This window comes from Glycine max, chromosome 3, assembly GCF_000004515.6.
Source record: "Glycine max cultivar Williams 82 chromosome 3, Glycine_max_v4.0, whole genome shotgun sequence".
Lineage (NCBI taxonomy): Eukaryota > Viridiplantae > Streptophyta > Magnoliopsida > Fabales > Fabaceae > Glycine > Glycine max.
The window spans coordinates 23632880-23657211 of NC_016090.4; the positions used below are offsets into that span (position 1 = coordinate 23632880).

Here is a 24332-nt window from a genome sequence, read left to right on the forward strand (position 1 = left end):
AAAAAGAAAGAGAAAGAAAGACCTCGAAGGTCGGCATGTTATGGTCATAGGAAGCACAAATCATTCGTAGAGAGCAAACATATCTTTTGGAAACAAAAAACTGACGCTAAGAGTTTATTTTCCAAAATAACCGAGATAAGAACGGATGGATTCGTTGAACCAATGAAAGAACATAATTTGGAAACGTTGGGTCTACTTGCATAAATCCCAAGTCTTAGTATCACAATGCCATAAACTGGATGCTTGAGTACCCACCTAGCTGTATGCATGACTAATTTTGCACGTTGTTTCCAAATCATCATTGTTACGCGTGCCTCATGGAAATAATATGGGAGTTTAACCCGAAACTAACACCCTGACACATGAATTTGTTTTGCCCCAAATATCAAAATCGGGCACACAGGATGAAAAGACCATGTTGAGACACAACCTTAAGCTACTTTGAACCTTGGCCCATGAAGAGAATCCTCATCCTTTCCCCCGAAGAAGAGGACAGAAAAATCTCCTCAAGGGAGAGCGAATAACGAATGCTAAAACCAGAATTCCCAATCAAAGATTGGAAGAAAAAAAAGGGAGGGGGAAAGAAATGAAAAGAAAGAAAAGGAAGAAATGAAAAGAAAGAAAAGAAAAGGAAAAGAAGGATTCCCGATCAAAGATCGGAAGAAAGTAAAAAGGAAAAGATCGGAGGAAAACAGAATAATTCCCGATCAATAAAGGAAACCAAGAAAGAGAACAGAAGATCTTCGGACCAAATAAATTTTCGACGAGGTAAATGACCGCCGGTAAAGGGAAAACCCATTTTGAAGTGGTTCTTCCTTTGGGATTGCCATTCAAGGTCGCTCCCAACTGGCGATGTCTCGCCCCACATAAACAAAGAGGAAAAGACCGAAACACCCAGCTTCCTCTCCAAAAACACTACCCTCGAGAAAATCCTATTGATCCGTGATTGCGCGTGTAATCTTTTGGTTCGATAGGAAATCATGTGCAAAATAAAGTCATGGTACAACTATGGTTTGGAATTAGGGTAAAACACTTACCTGTGTGAGTTTTTATACACCATGAGTGATTTTATTCACAGTTTCAGTTTGACCCGGCATTTCCCTTGAACGTTCATTTAAAAGCTAAACGTTGACATCCTACCCTTCATTTTCGGTTACAAGGAAAACTATTTTTGCATAAGCATATTGTTTCTCTAAAAATATGGTGCTCTCGTCAATGATTTATTTTTCCTTGCTAAAGCATGTTCGCCTTTTAGGTGAAAGAACCCAGTGGACCATTCGGTCATAAAATCAAATCTTATTCGGAGCCCCATGAATTGATTGTCATTCATGCATCCTCCACCATCGAGTCCGGAGCCCCATGAATTGATTGCCATTCATGCATCCTCCACCATCAAATCTTATTCGGAGCCCCACGAATTGATTGCCTAGCGCTGTTCGTGCATCCTCCACCATCTTATTCGGAGCCCCATGAATTGATTGTCATTCATGCATCCTCCGTTATTAAGTACGGAGCCTCCGGTGAGGGGAAAATACGGTTTTTTTTGTTATTTTCCCAATCGGTTCCTTCACCAAACATGTGTATACGTATATATTATGTTATTTTTGTTTGTTTGTTTTGTTTTGTGTTGTGCAGAGAAAGAAGAAGGAGAGACGGAAGTCACTTATTTCAAATCGTTTTGGGTTGGGACTATTGTGATTGAGATCAATTAAATTCCCATGATGGGCAAAGGATGGCCTTTAGGGGTCATCATAGATTAATTACGGAAAAGGAATAAGACGGACGAAATCAGTGTTTTATCTTTGCTTTCCTCCTATCTCCAATAAAAGGTAAGTAAAGAGGGGCAACTGTCATACCCTAATTTCGTTCGGGGACCACTGTTTGATGGCATGCAACCTTTGCTTGACCGCTTCAAGGTACTTGGCACCCATTGTTGCACAATACGTGAAGTTCCATAACGTGCCAGAAGTCAAAAGAGAGCATTGTTGCACGATCCGTGAAGTTTCGTAACATGCCGGAAATCAAAAGGAAGCATTGTTACACAATCTGTGAGGTTCCGTAACATTCTGAAAGCCAAAAAAGGGATGATTACGTAATCCATAAGGTTTCGTAACATTACGAAAGGAAAACAAGTATCGTTACGGAATTCGTAAAGTTCCGTAATGTTACGGAAAAAGAATCAGCAAAAAAAGGCAAGGGGTGTATTTAGTAAACAGGGGTGTGCAAATAGCAACCAGGCCCACTTGGGCCTTCCAGGAAGTTCCTCCAGAAGGCAGTGCCTTCTCGAGGAAGCAACCTAGCTCGCTTGGGCGAACTAGGTGGCAAGCTTCTCCCACTTTTCCCTATAAATAGGGGGAGGAGGGAAGAACAAAAATGTTCAACCCTCCTAGTAGCTGAGGATCACTTGAAATTAGTGAAAAAAATCGTTTCCGTGAAGAAAATCCAAGACGAGGCGCTTTCGTAACGCGTTTGAAACGTTTCCGTGGGTGATTTCGTGAAGATTTTTCGTCATCTTTCATTCATTCTTCATCGTTCTTCGGTCTTCAACCGGTAAGTTCCCGAAATCGAACTTTTCAATTCATTCTATGTACCCTTGGTGGTCCCCATTTGTTTCGCGTACATTTATTTTCATTTTATTTACTTTTCGTACCCCCTTTTGACGTGCTTCAGTCATTTATTTAAGTCATTTTCTCGCCTAATCAAAAAATAAAATAAATTTCCACCGATCATTTGAATTGTAACATCTGTTAATTTCTGTTAAAATGAAATCCGACCGTTCGGTCATGCCGTAACCATGTTGGAAACTAAAAAAGAGGTAAAATAATAATATAATAATCAAAAAATATCTTTTAGTAAAATAAAACAAAAAAATCAATCGGACGTTTCTCTTTGGGATTTTTCTTTCTTAATTGAATTGACCAATAACTATAGTGAAACTAAGGCTAAAATCAACTCACAAAATCAAGCTTTGTCCGCAAAAATCACTGAAAAAACATTTTAAGGTCCAATGCTTTCAACGGTCCTCTTTGCTTTTTTTCGGTTAACATGGACTGTTCAAAAGCGTAAAATCAACACATCAGTGCCTTTTGAAAGAACTACTTAGGTCTGATTTCCTCTTCGATGGAGGGTACGTAGGAGCTAGAGCCCCGCTTTTTTCGACCTCAAAAATAAAAAAGAAATAAAAGTTTAGATACATAATTTCACACAATTCTAATCTAAGGCTGTTGTCCTTTGGGACAAACGTGAGAGGTGCTAATACCTTCCTCAAACATAAAGATAACTCTCGAATCTGGAATATTCTTCATGACCGGTTTCCTTTGGTTTTTCTAACGTTTTCCTTTCAATAAATGTTGGTGGCGACTCCGCGCATTTTCCTCCTATGGAAGACGCACCCGTGAGCTTCGACTCGCCTGCCCGCAAAAGGGTAGGTTGCGACAACGATGATAGTGATTGGAGATGACATTGTTAATGGTGATCATGTCAACATGAATTGATGTTATTATTGATGGTTATGTCAATATGAAATGAGGTTGTTGTTGTTGTTGATAATGTCATTGAGACGAGGTGATGTCTATGTTGAGAATGATGTGAACATGGATTGTTGATGATGTTGGAAATGCATTGACAGGTGCATGTTGTGTATGTTCGTGGGGGGCGGAGTGCACTGACCTTGTCGGATGGCCCATTCATGGGGGACAAGCATGGTTAAAGAATCTAAGCATTCGCTGCCGGGATGCTTAGGCGCTTAAATTGGTCTATGGTCTTTGGCACTTGCTTTTGGCCACGTTCATACGTCGTATTTAGTGTATGTTCATGGAGGGGGTGCCCATGTTTCATACCTCATATAACACGGGAAATAGTATAAACTGTGGTAGTATGTACTTTGTACTAGGGGGTATGTCACCTAGTAGGGAACTCCTTGTGGCCCCAGGTTGATCACCTAGGGGGGGAGTTACGGTGCATGACTGGGTGGCCTCAACAAATACTGCATGGTTTCCTAAGTGAGGTGTCGTGTGGACATGCTTAGGGCTATTTCCTTGGTATTAGATACGGTACGTACCACATTGCATCTGAGAGTTGAGATCAGGTGCATGCATCATTTTGTGCAGTCTTGATTGGATCCATGGATGAATGATGAGCAATTGTTGAATATGGATGATGAGTAATTGTTGAATGTGGACAATGAACAATTGTTGGATGTGAGTGTTGAATAATGAATGTTGTGTAAGCTCATGATGTTTGCTTATGTTTTCTTGCTAATTGTGATTATTTGGATTTAACATTGGTTCTTTTTATAATGAACTCACCCTTGCAATTTTGTATTGTGTGGTTGATACCTATGATGATCGCGAACCTTGTTCGTGGGAGCAGAATTACAGCAATAGGGTGCAGGGAGGAGATTCTGTTGAGAAGCTGCCAAGCCAACGTGATGACGTTGAGATTATTTTGGGGAGAGAGTTGTGTTTTGTTAATCAACTCCTCCATAGTGGTTCATGATTTCTTTTGTTGGATTAAAGATGTAAATCACAGATTTAATTACATCTACAAACTGGTTTAATCTTCATTACGTGTATGATGTGTATTGAACTACTATATTAATATTCATGTATTCGGTTAAACATTGGTGCATGTTTGGGGACATATATATATATATGTGTGTGTGTGTGTGTGTGTGTGTGTGTGTGTGTGTGTGTGTGTATATATATATATATATATATATATATATATATTTGCGAAATCCAAATTTACTATGATTTTCATAAGCAAAAAAATAATGGAGTTTTCATAAAAGAAAGAAAAAGAATTTAATTTCATGAGTTATTAGGGTGGTGATATCGTAGCGACGAGGCGGGTCGTTACAAAAGTCATCTAGCTGTGCACACAAGTGGGTGATCAGACCAAAAACATACAAACATTAAGCATTGAAGGAAGCATTGAACACAGAAAACATAATCAATTAGATATTAGGTATTTACATTAGTTGTTCATTAGAAATCCCCAACTAGGGTGTTTAGGCAGCCATTACAAAGAAACCCTAACAATAAATGAGATTAAAAGCGGAGAATGATAGTTCCTTACACAAGAAGGGGGATTCCTCCTCCATTTCTCAACATCTCACACTCACTCTCTACTCAATAATCTCTCTCAAATGACAAAACCTAGGCTTCAATGCACAAGCTGCTACTCTCTTTGCTTCTAGGGCTCCTTTCCCCAAATAGGCCTGTGGCTGCTCTGGAATTCTGTGCCCTGGCCGTTTTATAGAAGTTGTAATAAAAAGTTTAAAATGTTGTGTACCATAATTTTGCACAAGACAGACTTTAAATAGGCTCTGAAATCGCGACGCTGCGCTTAGCGCGAGCAAGTGAAATTGGGCTTAGCGCCAGTCTCGAGCTTAGCCTAGTTGAAGGCACCTGCTACACTTAGCACACTAATCTCGCGCTTAGCTCGTGTTTCCCGGCAACGACGCCAAAAACTTGTTCCCTTCCGGCAATTGCACCGGATCGCACAAGTAGTATAAAGCGGTAAGAACCGAGTATCGAACTCTCGGGGAACTTGTGTTACCTGGTAAAGCTATTTTAGTCAATAGGTGTTTAGTGTGAAAAGAGATGTGTTTACGATGATCAGGTGTGTAATGATGGGTAAAGACAAGTAGACGACACATTGGTCTTCCTAATAGGTGTCTGATGTTAGAAGGATATTCTCTACTTAACAATGCTCATGCGTTCTATGGTGTCTCCTGAAATGCTAAACCCCGATTCCTCATGATAGTCTAGCCTAATCCTGATCAAGCATCGTCCGCAGATTCCTCTTGTTGGACTAAACTCAGCCAGGACCGCATTAAGACAAACACACAACAACTAGGTTATCGTACTAACCGTAAATAAAACTAGCAGTATATATAAACACAAAAGAAATATTGTATTGAAACCATAATCATAATAATAATCTAAAAAGAAAAAAGCATCATCAAGAATTTAGAATTCCTGTGACTGGTCCTGGGTATCCTGTGTTTGAACATCCTCTTCATCTGTCAAATGAAGTACTGGAGTAGCTGGAGGAGAAGTGTCCATAGCCAGGACTGGTGTGGTCGGGTCCTCTAGTATCTTTAGAATAGGAGTGGAGGGGTCTGCTGTACGCTGAGGTGAGGGTAGGTCCACCACTGGTGCAGGAGGCTCTGAAGTGGCCTCAAGAGATCTCTCAGGAGTGGCAGCAGCTACCTGTCTCACATGTGTCTCACCTTCCTCCTCCCCTATAAAAAATGGCTCTAGGATGGTGGCCTAAGATGACTCATCCTCCACATGCTGCGGTACCTGGGTTGTGGAACCTTCACCTTCCCTGCGAAGAGAAGGTTGGGTCCCGGGCCAGGCTACCATCTCCCTGAACTGCTCAACTGAAGGAATAGATCCTGGAGGTTCCACCACCTATAAACTTTGTAATAAAATGATTTATCCCTAATGAATTCTCTAAAGCATGGCTTCAAAGTGCTAAGAATCTGTCTGAGCTGAGACAGAAGGAACAGCTGAAGTGGATGCTAGAGTAGGAGCTGCAGAAGTGGAAGGAAGCTCAGTTGGTCTTGCCCTCGCCCTCCTAGCCCCTCGGATAGAAATATTAGATCCTCAGGATTCCAATAGTTATTCCTGATGTAGGCCAAGTTAATGACTGGGCTCAGGCGCTCAAAAGTAAGGTTGTCAGAGACAACCCCTCTGGCTCTACATAGTGCAATGATCAGAGTAGGAAATCCAAGTCTAGAAGTGTTAGACTGGGCTATAAAAGTTATCTGCCTAAAAATAAGAGCTCCTATGTTCATGTCCATGCGAGAGACTAGGCCAAAGATCAACCTAGCTCTGTCCACTGTCAGATTAGAGGTATGTGATGTGGGGGCCAGGTTGGAGTATGAGAGAACATTCCACACCTGAGCTAGAGTAGTCAAATCCTTCCTGAGAATCTTCCCATGATGGCCCTCAGTGTTCAAGATGAACCCTCGGCCTGGTATGCATAAGGTAGCCTCAATCTCTTTGTAATCCATGGGCAACCTGCAATATCTGGAGTATGTGGGTAAAGTCTCACCCTCTGCTAATACCACAGGTGTCTCCAGGAGTGTGTTGAGACTGTCAGCATCAATCTTCACTAAATGGCCTCTAACTCTGGATTGCTTTGGTGAAGGGCCCTCAGAGCTGTATAAGTTTGCATAGAACTCTTTCACCAAAGCCAAGTCTATGCTTCCATCAACCAAATTGGTGAGGCGTTTATAGAAATTACGCCTCACCAATTTAGTCTTAAAATCATCTAGCTCAATGTGATAGAGCTCTACCTTCCTCTCAAGCAAGATGTTTCTCCCCAAGACATTGTCTGTGTACCAGTTCCAAGCATCTAAGGAGGAAAATCTCCTTGTATCATATTTTGTTGTGGGTCTTGAACCAATACTTTTGCGTTTCCTAGAAGTCATCTGCATATGAAGGAACCAAACAGTTAAACAGGACACAATTTGTTCAAATTCAAAGACTGAAAAATAAAACTGAAAAAGGAACTGGTGGCTTAGCGAGACATGGTCCACTTAGCTGGCCTTCACAAAAAACAAACTACCGCTTAGCGACATGTGAAGTTGCTTAGCGGAAGTTGCAGAACTTCAGCCTATGCATAATTGGCTTAGTTGTCAAGTGCCCGCTAAGCCGAACGTCTGCCACAAGGATTTGTGATAAGCTCCTCACAAGCTGCACTTAGCGGCACCATACAGTTCAAAAAATACACTAAGTATGGGAGCTTGGCGAGCAGGGCTTGCTTAGCTCGATAGATGCCGCGACGAAATGCGCTTAGCTCAGGAAAGCTCGGCTTAGCGCACGACTATCAACAAAAAATTTGACTAAGTTACCTAGGCTTAGTGATTCAGCCTCGCTTAGCCACATGCATCTCAGCAAGAGGATGAGTGTTCATCCTAAAAAGATGAACTCGCTTAGTGCGGTAGGCGCGCTTAGCGAGTTCTTCAGAGAATGCCTATATTCACTGAGTACTGATGAACTCGCTTAGCACAGCATGCTCGCTTAGCGAGTTCATTGCGTTTTCCAGAAAATGCAGAAAAAACAGTTCATTTTCTTGCACTTTTCAAGCCTCTAAAAGGCATATCAGACATGCAATGTTCCCAAAATAATCAATACAGTACAAACGTATATAAAGTCCTAATCTTAAATTATTCCTAAAAAAGCATTAAAACCCTAAAAATCTAAAGCTAAATGTAAGGTTTTCTACCCTAAAGTTCAGACAAGTAAAAAAGAAAAGGAAGTAAGGAACTTACTTGTATCGTTGATGCTTTGTGATTGGAAGTAGATAATGCAAAAAGAAAGCACAGATGCAAAATGCACAAATTTTTTGAGAGAGAGAATGCAGAGATGAAGTTTGCAAAATCTGGCAATTGTGAGTGTAACTGGCGTTACACTCACTTAAGCAGTTTTCGACCTTCTCGCTTAGCGCACCGCTGCGCTAAGCGAGCCAGAGAGACGTTTGGTTTCTCAATGAGGCTCGCTTAGCAGATCTGCGGGCTTAGCCGACGTTTGAAATTCAAAATCAGTTTTTTTTTAACACACAGAGGGCTTGGCTTAGCACTCAGATAATACCGCTTAGCGAGTTATGCAGATCAAAAAACCTGCAACTCTCGCTAAGTCGGGCTCTGGGTCGGCTTAGCTAAAATGATGCATCTTAAGTACAGAGGAAAGAGTGCTTAGCGGATAAGGAATCGCTTAACGCTTACATTTCCACAATGAATTTAGCTTAGCCGCCATGACTGGCGCTTAGCTCCATGAACCCCAGTTCTGGCCGTAAGGAAATGAGCTTGGCGGCAACGAGTCATGCTTAGCCAAACAATACACTACGCTTAGCGGTTAGGCTGTCGCTCATCCGAATTCAGATCTAATTGAAATGGGCTTAGCTTAGCCTTGGCCAGCTTAGCGGACCAAATCAGCCTGAGATTCAAGGGTTGAGCGTTAAGCGCTAGAGACTCTCGGCTTAGCGCATGACCAAAGATGCGCTTAGCGAAAGGACTATTTTTCATAAAAAAATTTATGAGTTATTTTTCAGTCCTTTTTTTTTTCAACTAATTGAAACCCTTCTATCTAATATTCAAGGAAAAGCTTATATACTCCAATGTACATATTATAAAGTAAGTTCCACATGATATATGCATGAAAAACAAAGATAACAGAAATTAAAATTGGGTTGCCTCCCAGGAAGCGCTTCTTTAACGTCATTAGCTTGACGTATTTACCTCAATGGGTGATATCAAATAAAGAGTGTTATGTGCCCTTGTAAATTCTTCACCATGGTACAGTTTTAACCTCTGGCCATTTACTACCTATGTTCTGTCAGGATTCTAAGATTGTGGGTCATATAGCTATATTGCACCATAAGATCGAGCTTTCTTGATAACAAAGGGTCCAGACCATTTGGACTTCAGCTTACCAGGAAATAATTTCAATCTTGAATTAAAAAGTAGTACCTGTTGTCCCGGTTTGAAGTCTTTCTTCAACAGTTTTTTGCCATGGTAAGTCTTGACTTTTTCTTTGTAAAGTCTTGAAGATTCATAGGCTATTAATCACATTTCTTCTAGCTCCAACAATTGGATCTTTCTGTGCTCCCTGGATGCCTTCTCATCAAAGTTCAAAAATTTCATAGCCCAATATGCCTTGTGTTCCATTTTGACTGGTAAATGACATGATTTGCCATACACCAATTGAAAAGGAGACAGACCAATTGGAGTTTTGTATGCATTTCTGTAAGCCCACAGTGCATCTTCTAATTTGGCTGGCCAATCTTTTCTGGTTGACACCACTGTTTTTTCTAGTATTTTCTTTAATTCTCTATTGGATACTTCGACTTGCTCATTAGTTTGAGGATGGTAGGGGGACGCCACTCTATGATTCACATGGTATTGACTCAACACCTTTTGAAGTTGAGTATTACAAAAATGCGAACCACCATCATGGATTAAGATTCGAGGTACCCCAAATCGAGCAAAAATATTTTTCTTGATAAATTTCACCACAATCTTAGCATCATTCCTTGAAGTGGCCATAGCTTCCACCCATTTAGACACATAATCAACAGCTACCAAAATATATTCATTTCCTGCAGATGAAGGAAATGGACCCATGAAGTCAATACCCCAACAATCAAAAACTTCAACTTCCATAATGTTTTGCAGAGGCATCTCATTCCTTCAGGAAATTCCCCCCATTCTCTGACATTGGTTACACTTTAAGACATGGTGATGGGCGTCTTTAAAAAGTGTTGGCCAGAAAAATCCTGACTATAAAACCTTAGATGTTGTTTTGTCTCCGCCATAATGCCCACCACATGGTGAATTGTGACAATGCCACAATATGCCCTTGGCCTCCTCACTTGTCACGCATCTTCGAAGGAGATTATCTGCATCTACTTTGAACAAGTGTGGATCATCCCAAACGTAATGTTGGGATCATAGAAGAATCTCTTTCTCTGCTTCCAATTGAGATCTTTCGATATGACACCTGCTGCCTTGAAATTAGCCATATCAGCGAACTAGGGTCTCCCTACAATCAAAAACAAAGATTCATCAGGAAATTTATCTCTTATTTCGACCTCTTTAGAAGTGACATCTTCATTCACCAATCTAGTTAGGTGGTCTGCTACCACATTTTCATAACCTTTCTTGTCCTTGATGACTAAATCAAATTCTTGAAGCTGCAGTATCCATCTGATCAATCGTGGCTTGGAATCAGCTTTGCGCAACAAATATTTTATTGTTGCGTGATCAGTGTAAATCACTATTTTTTTATCCCACCAGATAAGATCCAAATTTCTCAAGTGCAAACACAATTGCCAGCAATTCTTTCTCAGTGGTGGCATAGTTAATCTGAGCATCATTCAAAACTTTGCTAGTGTAATAGATGGTATGAAACATTCTGCCCTTCCGCTGCCCCAGCACAGCACCTACTGCATAATCACTTACATCACACATCAATTCAAACTCTTGTCCCCAGTCTGGTGTTGTAATCACAAGAGCAGAAACCAATTTAGCTTTGAGAGTGTTAAAGGCTTCTAAACATTCTTCATTGAATACAAACACAGCCTCCTTGTTCAACAGATTGCTTAGGGGTTTAGCAATTTTGGAGAAGTCTTTAATGAATCGTCGATAAAGTACAGCATGACCCAAAAAATTGCGTATGCCTTTTACATTAACTGGGGGTGGAAGTTTATCAATAACATCTAGTTTTGCTTTATCCACCTCAATTCCTCTTTTAGAGATCTTGTGTCCCAGCATAATACCTTCTTGGACCATAAAGTGACATTTTTCCTAGTTAAGCACCAAATTAGATTCTTCACAGCGCTATAACACTTTCTCTAAATTTGCTAAGCAAGTTCCAAAAGATGCACCAAAGACCGAAAAATCATCCATAAAGACTTCGATACATTTCTCTACCATGTCATCAAAAATTGCCATCATACATCTCTGGAAAGTAGCAGGGGCATTACATAAACCGAACGGCATGCGGCGATAAGCAAAAACACCAAAAGGACATGTAAAAGCTATTTTTTCTTGATCCTGAGGATCTACTGCAATCTGATTGTAACCCGAGTATTCGTCCAAGAAACTGTAGAAGGATTGCCCTGCAAGTCTCTCAAGCATTTGATCCATGAATGGAAGCGGGTATTGGTCTTTTCTTGTGGCTTCATTGAGCTTCCTATAATCAATACACATTCTCCATCTGGTGACTGCTCTTATAGGAATTAACTCATTTCTATCATTTTTTACCACTGTCATCCCTCCTTTTTTTGGACCAACTTGAACAGGACTAACCCATGAGCTGTCTGAAATTGGGTAGATGAGCCCTGCCTCTAGTAACTTGAGCACTTATTTTCTTACTTCTTCTTTCATTATAGGATTCAATCTTCTCTGAGGTTGTCTCACGGGCTTGTAATTGGCTTCCAAATTGATTTTGTGCATACAATATGATGGACTGATTCCTTTTAAATCAGAGATGTGCCAACCAATAGCCGCTTTATGATGTTTTAGAATCTGCACCAGTTGATCCTCTTCTTCCTTCTTCAAATAGTTGCTAATTATAACAGGTTTAGTCTCATTATTCTCCAAGAACACATACTTTAAATGCGTTGGAAAGGTCTTTAATTCTACTTTGGGCTTTTCTATTGGTCTAAATTTTTTTAATTCTTCAAAAACCACATGACCAACAAGGTTGTCTTTTGGATCGTCAAGCTCTTCATCACAAACTAAGTAGTCTACCACATAACCAGGTTCTTTTACCAAAGGAAACTGTAGTATCACGGTTGAAGCTGATGATGTTATTTCCTGCTCCATCTCTTCTTCTTCAAAATAGGCATCACCCATATCTGAGTGTTTCATGGCTTCAAAGAGGTCAAAAGAGATTTTCTGATCCTCCACACTGAGTTCCAATCGACCTTTATCTGTCCCTACAACATAGCCAGCAGTTGCCATGCAAGGATATTCTGGAGTACTGGAGACTTCATCCTTTTCTTCTTCGTTGATCAATTGATGATGGATTCTGGTAACTTGAAGAATTCTTTCTTGATGTGCTTCAATCTTTGCATACTCTTCTTCTCTTTTGACCACAACTTTAGTCATGTCATCTACCAACTTGCCAAGCTGAGTTTCAGTTCTTTTAAAGGCTTGTTGCATTGAATCTATAATATCTTTGAATTGCATTAGTAGGTCATCCAGATTAGACAATCCTTCTGCTTCATTGTGATAATAAGGTTGCCATTCTGACTCCCATTGATAATTTGCAGAAGAATAATCCTTTTCAAACTGAGTTCCCTGCTATTGCATGGAATAACAGTCACCTTTTGAGCTAGCTTGGTACGTCATGAAGTCTGCCAATACACTTTCAAGATCAGGAGCTCTTCCTTTTTCATAATAGTTGTACATGGCTGGTTCCTGCCTCCGATCAAAGTTATTTATAGAATAAAAGTAGCATCTGTCCTGGTGATGCTCTCCTCCAGCAAAATCACAATTTATTAGTGGAATAGAGATAACAATCTTCATGATACAGCGGTAAGAGATTTGTCTTCCTTAGGAATAATTAGGCCACCTGTAGGAGATTCTATACATACAAAATACTAACAGAACAACGGTTATCCAATTCAATAAGAGAAGACAAATATGAATTGAGAACAAATATTCACAGATAATCAAAGAATAACGAATAAAGAATAGGCACCTAAAAACGAACTAACTTTCGAAATAAAAAAAAGTTCCCCGACAACGACACCAAAAACTTGTTCGCTTCCGGCAAGTGCACCGGATCGTGCAAGTAGTATAAAACGGTAAAAACCGAGTATCGAACTCTTGGGGAACTTGTGTTACCTGGTAAAGCTATTTTAGTGAATAGGTGTCTAGTGTGAAAAGAGATGTGTTTACTATGAACAGGTGTGTAAACTAACTATTAAAAGGGAAAATCACGTGAGTAATGATGCGTAAAGACAAGTAGATGACATGTTGGTCTTCCTAATAGGTGTCTGATGTTAGAAGCATATTCTCTACTTAACAATGCTCATGCGTTCTATGGTGTCTCCTGAAATGCTAAACCCCGATTCCTCATGATAGTCTAGCCTAATCCTGATCAAGCATTGTCCGCAGATTCCTCTTGTTGGACTAAACTTGGCCAGGACCGCATTAAGACAAACATACAACAACTAGGTTACCATACCCCGATTCCTCGTGAAAATACAACAAACTAGCCCCGTCCTATCAAGTTCTAAGAATCAGACCAGTTTCCACTGTTGAATGATCCTAAAAACACATGCATCTACATGATCAAGGCAAAAGCATGGTAGAATGAAGTTCTGATAGTACAGTGAACACACAAAACATCATTAAATAGATAAAAAAAAAAAGATATTTACATCAAGTACCTACAAGGAAGATCCAACAGAGGATTTAGCTTTCCATAACTGGGAAGCTTCTTTTACAACAACGAGAAGAGAAAGATGAAAGATTGCAGAAATACAAGTAATGGGGATGTCTCCTCCACCTCTAGGACCTCACAAACTCATCTCAAGCTCTCAGGACAGCTTCCTCTTCAAGTTCTAGTCTTTGCAGATCTTCACACAACAAAATCTCTCAAACTCTCTAGAACTTGGACCTTTCTCTCTCTAGAAATCTCTAGACATGCAGAAGTTTCAAGAAAAGGCCAAACTCCCTTTCAAAATCTGATTTCAGGCTTAAATAGGTGGTTTTGTTCGTGCTCATGCACTTAGCGCACTTCTGAACCGCTTAGCGCGCATTAGTGAATTTCGGCTTAGCGCGGCTTTTCTCGCTCAGCAGATAGACCGAAGCGGTGCGCTTAGCGGGATGGCCCTTTGCTCGGTGAACAAACACAGCTCATCCTTCTTCCAGATTCTTCCTCGCGCTAAGCCGGGGATTGTTGCGCTCAGCGGATAGCTCGCTAAGTCAGCAAATTGGCTTAGCAAGAAGGTGAAAATCAGCACTTCAAAACTTGCCTAATTATCCTGAAATTGAGAGGAAATGATTATTAAATACACAAAATGGAAGTACTATGTAATTATTACCTATCTTTAACAAAAATTAATTACAACACTACAAAATAACCATGAATTGGAGGATTTTGATACAATTTACACAAGTTTTATACACAAAAATTAGTCGCATTCACCGACTAACAACGCGCAGCTTTGATGTTGATGCTCTGCCAAATTCTCCTTTGCGCTAAGCACGCTGAAGCTACCCAACTGTTGAGCTTAGCGATGGATATGTGCTTAGCCCAACTGCTACTTTTTGCAATTCAAAACTTAGCCTCTTTTTCACCTGAAAATGCACATATTTCATCATTAAATCCAATGAAAATGTTCTAGAGACAGCGTTAACCATAAAATAAGATTTATTTACAAAATTTACTCCAAAGTAACCATAAATTGGGGAACTATATAAGCTTTGGAAAATGATTTCTATACAAAAGTTAGTCATATAAAGCAACTAACATTGTGGTGGCAGAATTTGATATTGTGTTAGAACAAATGGATGTGAAGACAGTATTTTTGTATGGAAAGCTTGATAAGGTGATATTGATGAAACAACCCGAGAGGGTTTGAAGTCAGAGGTAAACAAGATTATGTTTGCAAATTAAACAAATCCCTGTATGGTTTAAAGCAATCCCCCAGGCAATGGAATAGGAGATTTGATGAATTTATGGCTCACATAAAGTTTCATAGAAGTCACTATGATAATTGTGTTTACTTCAAATTTCCTTCTAAAACTGAGTTTGTGATATTGCTATTATATGTTGATGATATTTTGATAACAAGTAATAGCAAGGGTGAGGTTGAAAAATTGAAATTTGAGTTGAGTAGGGAATTTGAAATGAAGGATTTGGGAGTAGCCAAGAGGATGTTGGGAATAGAAATCAAATGAGATAGAAAAAAAAATGTTGTATCTGTCCCAGGAGTTATATCTCAGAAAAGTTATTGAAAGGTTTGGAATGTCAAATTCCAAACCTGTAACTACTCATATGTCTCAGTAATTTAAGCTCAGTACAAGTCAAACACCTAAGACACATGATGATATAATTTACATGGAAGGTATTCCATATGCTAATGTTGTAGGGTCACTGATGTATGCTATGGTATGTACTCGCCTTGACATAGCACATGCAGTGAGCCTAGTAAGTAGGTTCATGGAAAATCCAGGCAAAGCTCATTGGCAAGCCCTAAAATGGATACTCAGATATATCAGAAGATCACTTGGATATTTAGCTGCTATTGAAGGTTTTGTAGATTCAGATTATGCTGGCTGTTTAGATTCAAGGAAATCCCTCACAGGATTTGTGTTTACTGCTTTTGGCACTGCAATTAGTTTGAAAGCTAGCCTTCAAAAGGTAGTGGCTTTATCAACCACTGAAGCTGAGTATATTGCTCTTATAGAAGCTGAGTATATTGCTCTTACAGAAGCTGTGAATGAATCTCTGTGGCTTGAAGGCATTGCAAAGGAGTTGAAGATATAAGATGAAGTGATCACAGTACACTGTGACAGCCAAAGTGCCATTGATTTATCCTAAAATTTTGTGCATCATGAGAGGACAAAGCACATTATTATTAAGCTGCATTTTTTCATAGAAGTTATTGGTCAGGGATCAATTATAGTCTAGAAGATTTCAACTGATCACAATCCTTCTGATATGATCACAAAGGCTCTTCCAAGCAACAAATTTTTTCATTGTTTGGACTTAATTCAACTGAAGGGTGATTAAATCCTATTTTTGCAGCCGTTGTTTTTGTTCTTATTAATGTTTTGTTATTGAGTCAAGGTAGAGAATTGTTGTATGTTGGTTCACTAACAACCATTAGTTAGTCTCTCTTAGACTTTATCAACTTAGCTATTTTTCTGATTTTTTGTTATTCTGTTATAACAGTTAACAATTAGGTAGCTTTAAGTTAGTTAAGTTAGCTAGGCTTGAAATAGTGCTTCTATTTTTTTATATAGTCTAGATCAGTAGAAAGATTGTACCCAGAGGAGGGATTATTAGAGTTTAAATAAAAGTAGTTGTTGTGAGGAGATTGAGAGTTGATTTTTTACTCTAGTCAAATCACGATTCTTTGAAGTTCTTTTGTTCATCTTTTTCTACATTTTTGCTCTTTCTTGTTCAAACAAGAAACTCATATTTTTGTGAGTAAATCTAATCTTGGCTCAACAACTAATGATATATTTCAAGTTACATTCTCTTCTATAAGCTTTTATACTCTCCCATATGAGTACATACCTTATTCAAGTGTTGGAGTGTTCACAAGTGGTTACCTGCCTAAGAACATCTCTAATTAAAGTTTGCAAGTCTCTCAAACCCATTATGTTTGAAGCCGACATGTTGTATCATTAATGCTTTATTCTTAGGCCGATAAAAACCAATGCTTTATTCTTCTTGAGTAGAGTGATACATGGACACCTCTTCATTAGAATTATTCCATTAACATTTTTCTTTCTTTCTATTTCTCATCTTATCACATCATAATACATATTATACCCTCACTTCTCTCTTTATCTTTCCAGGTGTAAAATAGCATGAGTGTACTTCAATCATTTTCCTTCTAAGAAATTCAGTATCTTGCAATACTAGCTTTTTGAAACATACTATTTCATACCTTGTGGAAGTTTGCTTATTCAATGTTGATTGGGGTCCGTAGGCAAAGATTACAATGGCATAATAACTCAACTGTTGCATGTACAGTAGTACTAAATTGTTAATTGATTGGGTTAAATTGAAGGCTCGGTATGCGAACACATTTTTGGCATGAATCAAAGACATTTCTCAACTACATTTCATATTCATATAAAACTATAAAAGCCCTCGTTAAAAAAATTCATATAAAAGCCTATCATGTATTGAATTGAACATTCTAATGTTTAATAATAGAAGTCTTCTCAATTATTTCAAATCTTATCTCTTTTGTCAAACGGTAATACTTATGTTCATCTATGAATCTATATTGAACTCAATCTCGTTATTGCAACGTAGTTATGGTAGCTTCATAGTAATACTTGAATATTAGATGCATATAGCCGTTCAGCTAATGCCAGTCCAAGAAAAGAATTTGGGGGCAAGAATATTCAGGAATATAACTAAGTTTATAAACTCGGATGTGATACCATATGCAGGTAATTCAACTGTTAACGGAAGTTACTCAAGTTGTATGAATAGATAGGAAATTCATACACGTCTAAAATAAAAATATACCAAGATCACAAACTGCATATAATTTTAGTCAGAAGAGCACCAATATCCATTTTGCCAAAATATATCTTCATCTTGCATTTGGCTCAAGGAGCCCTGCTCTGCATCCTAATTGCTCTAGTAACCTAGTAAACCGTAAATGCTTTGCATCCCATTGTTCTGCCAACTTTTGCTCCTTGTTTTCAGCATCTCTCCTCAATGCAGCTAACTGTTCTCTGTATTCTGCTTCAATTCTACCTAAAGCAGCTTTCTCCTCTTCCTGAAGAGCTTTAATCTTTGCTTCAAATTCTTCAATCTTCTCCCTTCTTCGGTTGGCCTTCTCTGACTCCAACTGTAACTCCACCCGACTTAACCTCCAAGCTGCCTCCTTCTTGTGCGTGGCCAAAGCACGATGCCCCTCTTCCAACTCTTTACAGTGCTCCACCATCTGAGACATATGCATGCTATCACTTAGAGTTGGAATAGCTCCATGAAGCGCTGATACATTCCCCAAAACAAAAGGAGCATTGTCTGGTCCTCTCTCGGGTGGCAACCATGAAAATGGAGGTGTGGCCACCGTTGAGGAAGAAAGACTTAGTTTCACAGAAAGGGAACTTGGGCCGATGGCTGCAGCACTACTAGAATTGGAAAGCCAAGAAGGACGCAAGGAAGATGCAGGTGCTGGTGTATCAGTGAGCAGAAATGCCCCATCGGAAGCAGCCATGACAAATGATGGTGAAGGGCGTTCCTTAACTAGTTTCTCTGCAAAACTCTCGAGTATGTGCTCGTACTTACTATTGTTAATTGGGTCGGCAATTCTATTGATCTCCTTTTTCTCTCTCTGCTGCTTCTCTTTGAAGACTTCCCACCACTTGCCTAACCGCTTAGCAGTGCGCCCTGGGACTTCAGCAGCGATTTTCTTCCATTTGTTTCCATATTTTGCTTGAAGGTGGATGACAAGGCGCTGCTCTTCTTCAGTAAGAGAGCCTTTTTTGATGCCAGGCTTGAGGTAGTTCTTCCACCTCTCCAAGCACGACTTAGCATCCCTGTTAAGATATGTGTTCATGCGCTGAGACACAAGATTCCATTCCCTAGGACCATACTGTTTGACATAAGAACGTAATAAAGCATCCTCTTCAGCTCTCCAACGTTGCCTCTCCTTCATTTCCAAGTGCAAATCCCACAGCCCATGTCTTGAAACTTGAACTCATCATGTCTCTAGAAAAGTTATGACAACTCATGATATCAATTCCCAAGGACTAGGTGAGAAACAAAAGAAATACCAAACAGGAAACAGATGTATTCTCTAAAATATTCAATCATAAGTCAACTGGTGAATCAAAAGAACACTAGTTGTTGGGTGATTCATTTAAAAATACCATGCCTTCACATCCATATGAAGTTCATCGAATAACTAAATTACAGAAAAAGGAAGAACATCTTTCACATTTGTATAGGTAAATGTGATAGCAAAACCCTGCTTGGATTTGCAATAAGGACCGACTTACAATAGCACTAGATTATCTCAATAAGAAATCAAAATAACACTTTAAGATGAAACTCAATACATTTTACCCATTACATTTGATAGAAAAACAAAAAGCAACCAAAAGAAACAGATACAGAGGCATAGCATTAATTTCTAAAAAAGGTAATCCATTGTTATAGCATTGCAGAGATGCAACCAGCCATGGCATATTCAAAATTTGAGGATATGACAATGCCAAACATATAGCAGAAAATTTGTTTACATTTTTTACACATAAAATTAACTAATTGTGCATGGAAGTATCAGACATAAAATTAACTAACCATAATTGCCATTTGTCACTTTACCAGTAGACAAATTTCCAAAATACCAGATTTTCAGAACAACGACAACAAATCACCAAATGGAGTTGGCCACATGGATGAACTTCTGCCTTTTGTAACAAAGCAACCAAAATATGTAACACAATACCTCTGAATACATAGAAGTTCAACCACTGAATTACAGGAAATTTGAAAATTATGGGAGTCTCAATTGAAATACAGGATTAGTTCATACATTTCTCAAGCAATATATAAATTAAAAGCACCACTAACAATAATTGAAATCCTAAACAAAAAATCCAAGTGACTTTGATGAATAATCATATATTGCAGTTTCTCATTAGCACAGAAAATTGCAAGGATCAGTTTCGGTTAATATTAACTTCAAAATATCAGATTAAAAGAAGCATTCAGTGAGAGTATGAACATAAAGACCACACCATCCCCCCAGCCCCAGGGGTCACAGCAACTGCACGTGGACAGAGAGAAATAAATGGCTTAACATAATTGTAATCAAAAGAGAAAGCATAAAGAAAAAGAAAAAAAAAAGTGTCCAAAAGCAGCTTTGAAATCAAGAATTCCAAGAAATAATATGAGAAACAGCAAACCAAAATCACTAAAATAAGATAAAGCGAAATATATAATATGCGCGTGGTTGATTTAACTTGTTTAATAAATTAATTAATTACACTTTTTTCAGAACAATGAAAGTACAACAAAAAAAAAAATACTAACACTGAGTTCATTGAAAACTTTAACAGCGAACAAACATTCCCACAAAGGAAAAACTGAGTCTTTTTCGTTTTGTTTTATTACAGTATGCAAAAACCGAAGCATACCCAGATGGTAAAAACCGAAGGAGAAGAAGTGGGAATACTCACAGTTGCAGCGCGAAGTACTCAGAAGCATCTTCTGGAGAACGAAACGGCGCCGTCAAGTAGGAAACGAGAGAGGGAGAAGAGAAGAAGCAATGGGGATAGCGTGTTGTCGATGATGATAGGATGTGAATGTGTGATATGAAATGATAATATCTGAGAGAGTGCGGTGGTGGGGGAGAAGACAGAGCACTGAAATGGAGCAAAGAGACAGAGAGAGAAAATGAGAATAGACAAGACAGGGAAGAGAGAGAGGATATGGGGACGGGTGTACGTCGGTTTCAGCGCTTAATATGCGAGAAAGATGGCACGCGAATGATAAGGGAGGAGGGAACGGAACAACAACCACCAGCATCTACTTTTTTTTTTTTTTTTTTTTTTTTAAATTAGGTCCATATAATTTGAAGTGATTTTTTTATAATTTATATTTTAATTTTTTTTAATTTATACAATTTAAAATTAATTTTTTTAGTTCTGTATTTTAATTTCTATAATTTGAAGTGATATTTTTAGTCTTTATATTTTATATTTTAATTTTTTTTAGTTCTTATCATCAATGAATAATATTATCAATTATAAATTCATAACTAATTTATCGTAACATAATTTATAATAAAAAAAATAGTTGATAATTTATAATTAATTATTTTTATATTTTTTTTTATAATAATTAAAATATAAATTATAAATAATAAAAAGATCACTTTCAAGTTATAAGATTAAAAGAAAATTAAAATACAAATAATAAGAATTAAAAATTAAAGATCACTTTCAACTTATAAAAATCAAAAAAGAATTAAAACATAAATTATAAAAGTTAAAAGATCACTTTCAAACCATAAGAATTAAAAAAATACAAATTATGAAATTATACTACAAATGAATAATTTAATTTTTTTAACCATTGTATTGAAATATTTTGACGAATTAGTCGGTCAAATATATCCAAAAACCACTAAGAATTTAAACCTAAATAATTTAATTAAAAGGTAGGCTATCAGTTTTTACTCTTTGGTTAACAGCAAGCATCTACCATTATATCACTCTCTTTATTTTATTATTGCTATACTATACTATTTTCAAATCAACATTTTTACTGTCAATGTGTTTTTTATCTGGATCCTCACTATTTGAAAATAATTGAAGAATCTTTAATTAATAAATTTTCAACCATTAGATTAAATTAGAGATTGAAATTTGATCACATTTTTAACTTAATTTTTTTTGTTTTTTAAAATAATAGAAACATCTTCAATTCTATCCATGATAACATTAAAAGAATTCCAACAATTCTTTTCACTGAAGGAGGCCATATGCGACCAGATCCACTCTAAGTCGTAAAGTCAACTCGTTACAAAAAAAAAAAACAGGGAGAAAAGCTAAAAACACAGTATCATCTCAGAGGCACCTTACAATAGAAATGCAAAAGGCCAAAAAGGCAAAAACACATAATAGAAACCCAAAAAAAGGGCAAAAACAAAAATCGCGTTGAACATGACACCTTACCTGAATGGAAACCTGTACAGAATGTGGCCTCGCTGGAAAGTACTGAAAAAAGGCAAGAGAAGAGCTACCTTGCCAGAAAACGTGTGGAGGGACAGTGTTGACCTCCCCCGATTTAAACCACGTTGGAAAAAAGTGAGAAAGGAGAGAAGTCGTCCGTCGACGTTTGACACTTGTCATTCTTCACCGGTCGTGCTGGGAAAAGTAGTTGCGTGAATGGGGAAGAGATTTTGGTCTCATGCATGAAAAAAGACCGAATATTGTTGTAAAACGTGACCAAATCTCAACCTCCAATTTAATCTAATGGTTGAAAATTTGTTAATTGAAGACTCTCCAATTATTTTCAATTGGAGAGGATCTGAATTCGTGTTTTTTACTATTCCAAAATTCAAACATCATTATTAGGAAAACAAATTTGTGTTTTTTTACATTATTTTTTGTATTTATGTTTTACATTTGTAATACTATTTGTTATATCATTACTTATAAGATGCTCTCTAAAATATATTTTTAACTCATATCTACTATTGATTAAATTTAGGATTTTGCTAACCAATATTTTTTAGACATTGATTAAGAAATTAAAAAAAGTATTTATTGTGAAAATTATAGAAAAGAGTGAAATAAGTAATGGATAACATAATTTTAAACATTTCAATAAAAATATTTTTCCTTTTTGTTACTTAGTTATACTGTTCAGGTATATCCAGCTACCCTCAACACCTTTAAGAATTTGAAGCATACTTCCTAAGTATTCAAGTATCTGACTATGTCAAATACCTAGATCGTCAAAACCCCTTAAACATCCAAACTCCTTTTGGAAGTATTCAGGTATCCAGCTTAGAGTCAAACCCCTTAAGGCACCAAAACTTCCTTGGAAACATTGAGATACCCGACTTGGCCGAACACTCGAGTGCCTACTCATAGGTAACCGTCTTAGAGTGTATAAGTAACTAGCCATGTCGAACGCTTAGGTAAGGAATTTTTAGCTTATCTGTCAAGTTTGTGCTCGGGTACTTGACTTAAATGAGTACTCAAGTACTCCTAGATACATGTTTGGATTTCAACCATGTCAAACACCTAAGACTTTCAAACATCATTAAGACGTGTTAATAAGAGTTATCCCAATGCGTCAGTGAGAAATAGATTAAAGAGCTTTAATCATAATTACAAGTGTATTACCTAAAATGGTAATGGCGTACAAAGGTCCTTTTGGATATGCATAAATTAATAGCTACGAAAATATCGATATAAGACACTACTCATTGATATTAAATACACATTTATTGTTCTGAGCTGAGAATCTAACTTGAGCGTTGGAGTACCTTTTACAAGTACCCTCCTCTTTGACCACCAAACACCGAGTACTTAAGAAAACCTTGAAAAAGTGGCAGACTTAGAGGAAAGCTTACATTTACATGTCTATACTTTTGCAGGTACTAATGTACCTAAGAACATTGATTAGCATTGACTATTGAATACAAATCACAAAGTTATATTAGTCTTATATATTCTTATTTAATGAACATCGCGCGATTTTGTATTTTTTAGTAAATTTTTAACTTATAGAATTAGAAATAGAAAGTGTGCTGAAATGATTGGATTTGAAAATATGTTGCAAGTATTTTTTTCTTCTTCTTTTTTTTATTTGTCTCCTAATTTAATGTGTATATACCTCTCTTAAGTGTTTTTTTTTTTGGAAAAATGCAGATATGGTGCGAAATTTAGAAGTAGCTACTTAAGAATTTTTAGAAATGATATGTGGTGCGGTACGTAAAAAAGAAAAAAAGAAATGATATGTAGTTAGTATTAAAATGAATAAGATAGCATATAGAGGAAAGTTTGCAACTATCGAAAAAATGATCAGCTACAGCTCGCAGCTCTTATTCATTAATGGTGAAGCTTATATACATTTGCAACGTGAATTCTGTTACAACTGAAAAGCTAACTAATTCAACCAACTAACTAACTATTTCTGTTAAAGCTGTTTATACTGCTAAGAGCCCCCCTCAAGCTGGGAATGGATATTCATCATTACCAGCTTGTTACAAAGGTGCTGAAAGGTGGCTGGTGGTAAAGCTTTGGTGAATATGTCCACGAGTTGCATGGAGGATGAGACAGGAAGGAGCTTTACGAGACCCGCGGTGACTTTGTGGCGGATAATATGGCAATCGATCTCGATATGCTTAGTGCGTTCATGGAAAACGGGATTTGTTGCTATCTGAATTGCAGACTGGTTGTCACAATACAAGGTGGCTGGCTGAATGAATGCTACACCAATGTCTTGGAGAATATATGTTAGCCATTGCAGCTCACAGGTAGTAGATGCGAGAGCTTGATACTCGACTTCGGAGGAGCTGCGGGAGACGGTGGACTGCTTCTTTGACTGCCACGAAATGAGTGAAGAACCCAGATA

General features: G+C 37.8%; 1 protein-coding gene across 3 annotated transcripts; it reads right to left on the reverse strand.

Annotated features, from left to right (window-relative positions):
- Positions 1–17622: 17622 nt before the first annotated feature.
- Positions 17623–20721, reverse strand: PHANb (phantastica transcription factor b). 3 transcript variants are annotated; one of them, XM_006576071.4, is made up of 2 exons: positions 20420–20721; positions 17623–18944 (listed from the first exon to the last, which is right to left on the reverse strand). In XM_006576071.4, the coding sequence occupies exon 2, from the start codon at positions 18889–18891 to the stop codon at positions 17818–17820; it is 1074 nt and encodes a 357-aa protein (XP_006576134.1). In that variant the 5' UTR covers positions 18892–18944; positions 20420–20721; the 3' UTR covers positions 17623–17817.
- Between the last annotated feature and the right edge of the window lie 3611 nt (positions 20722–24332).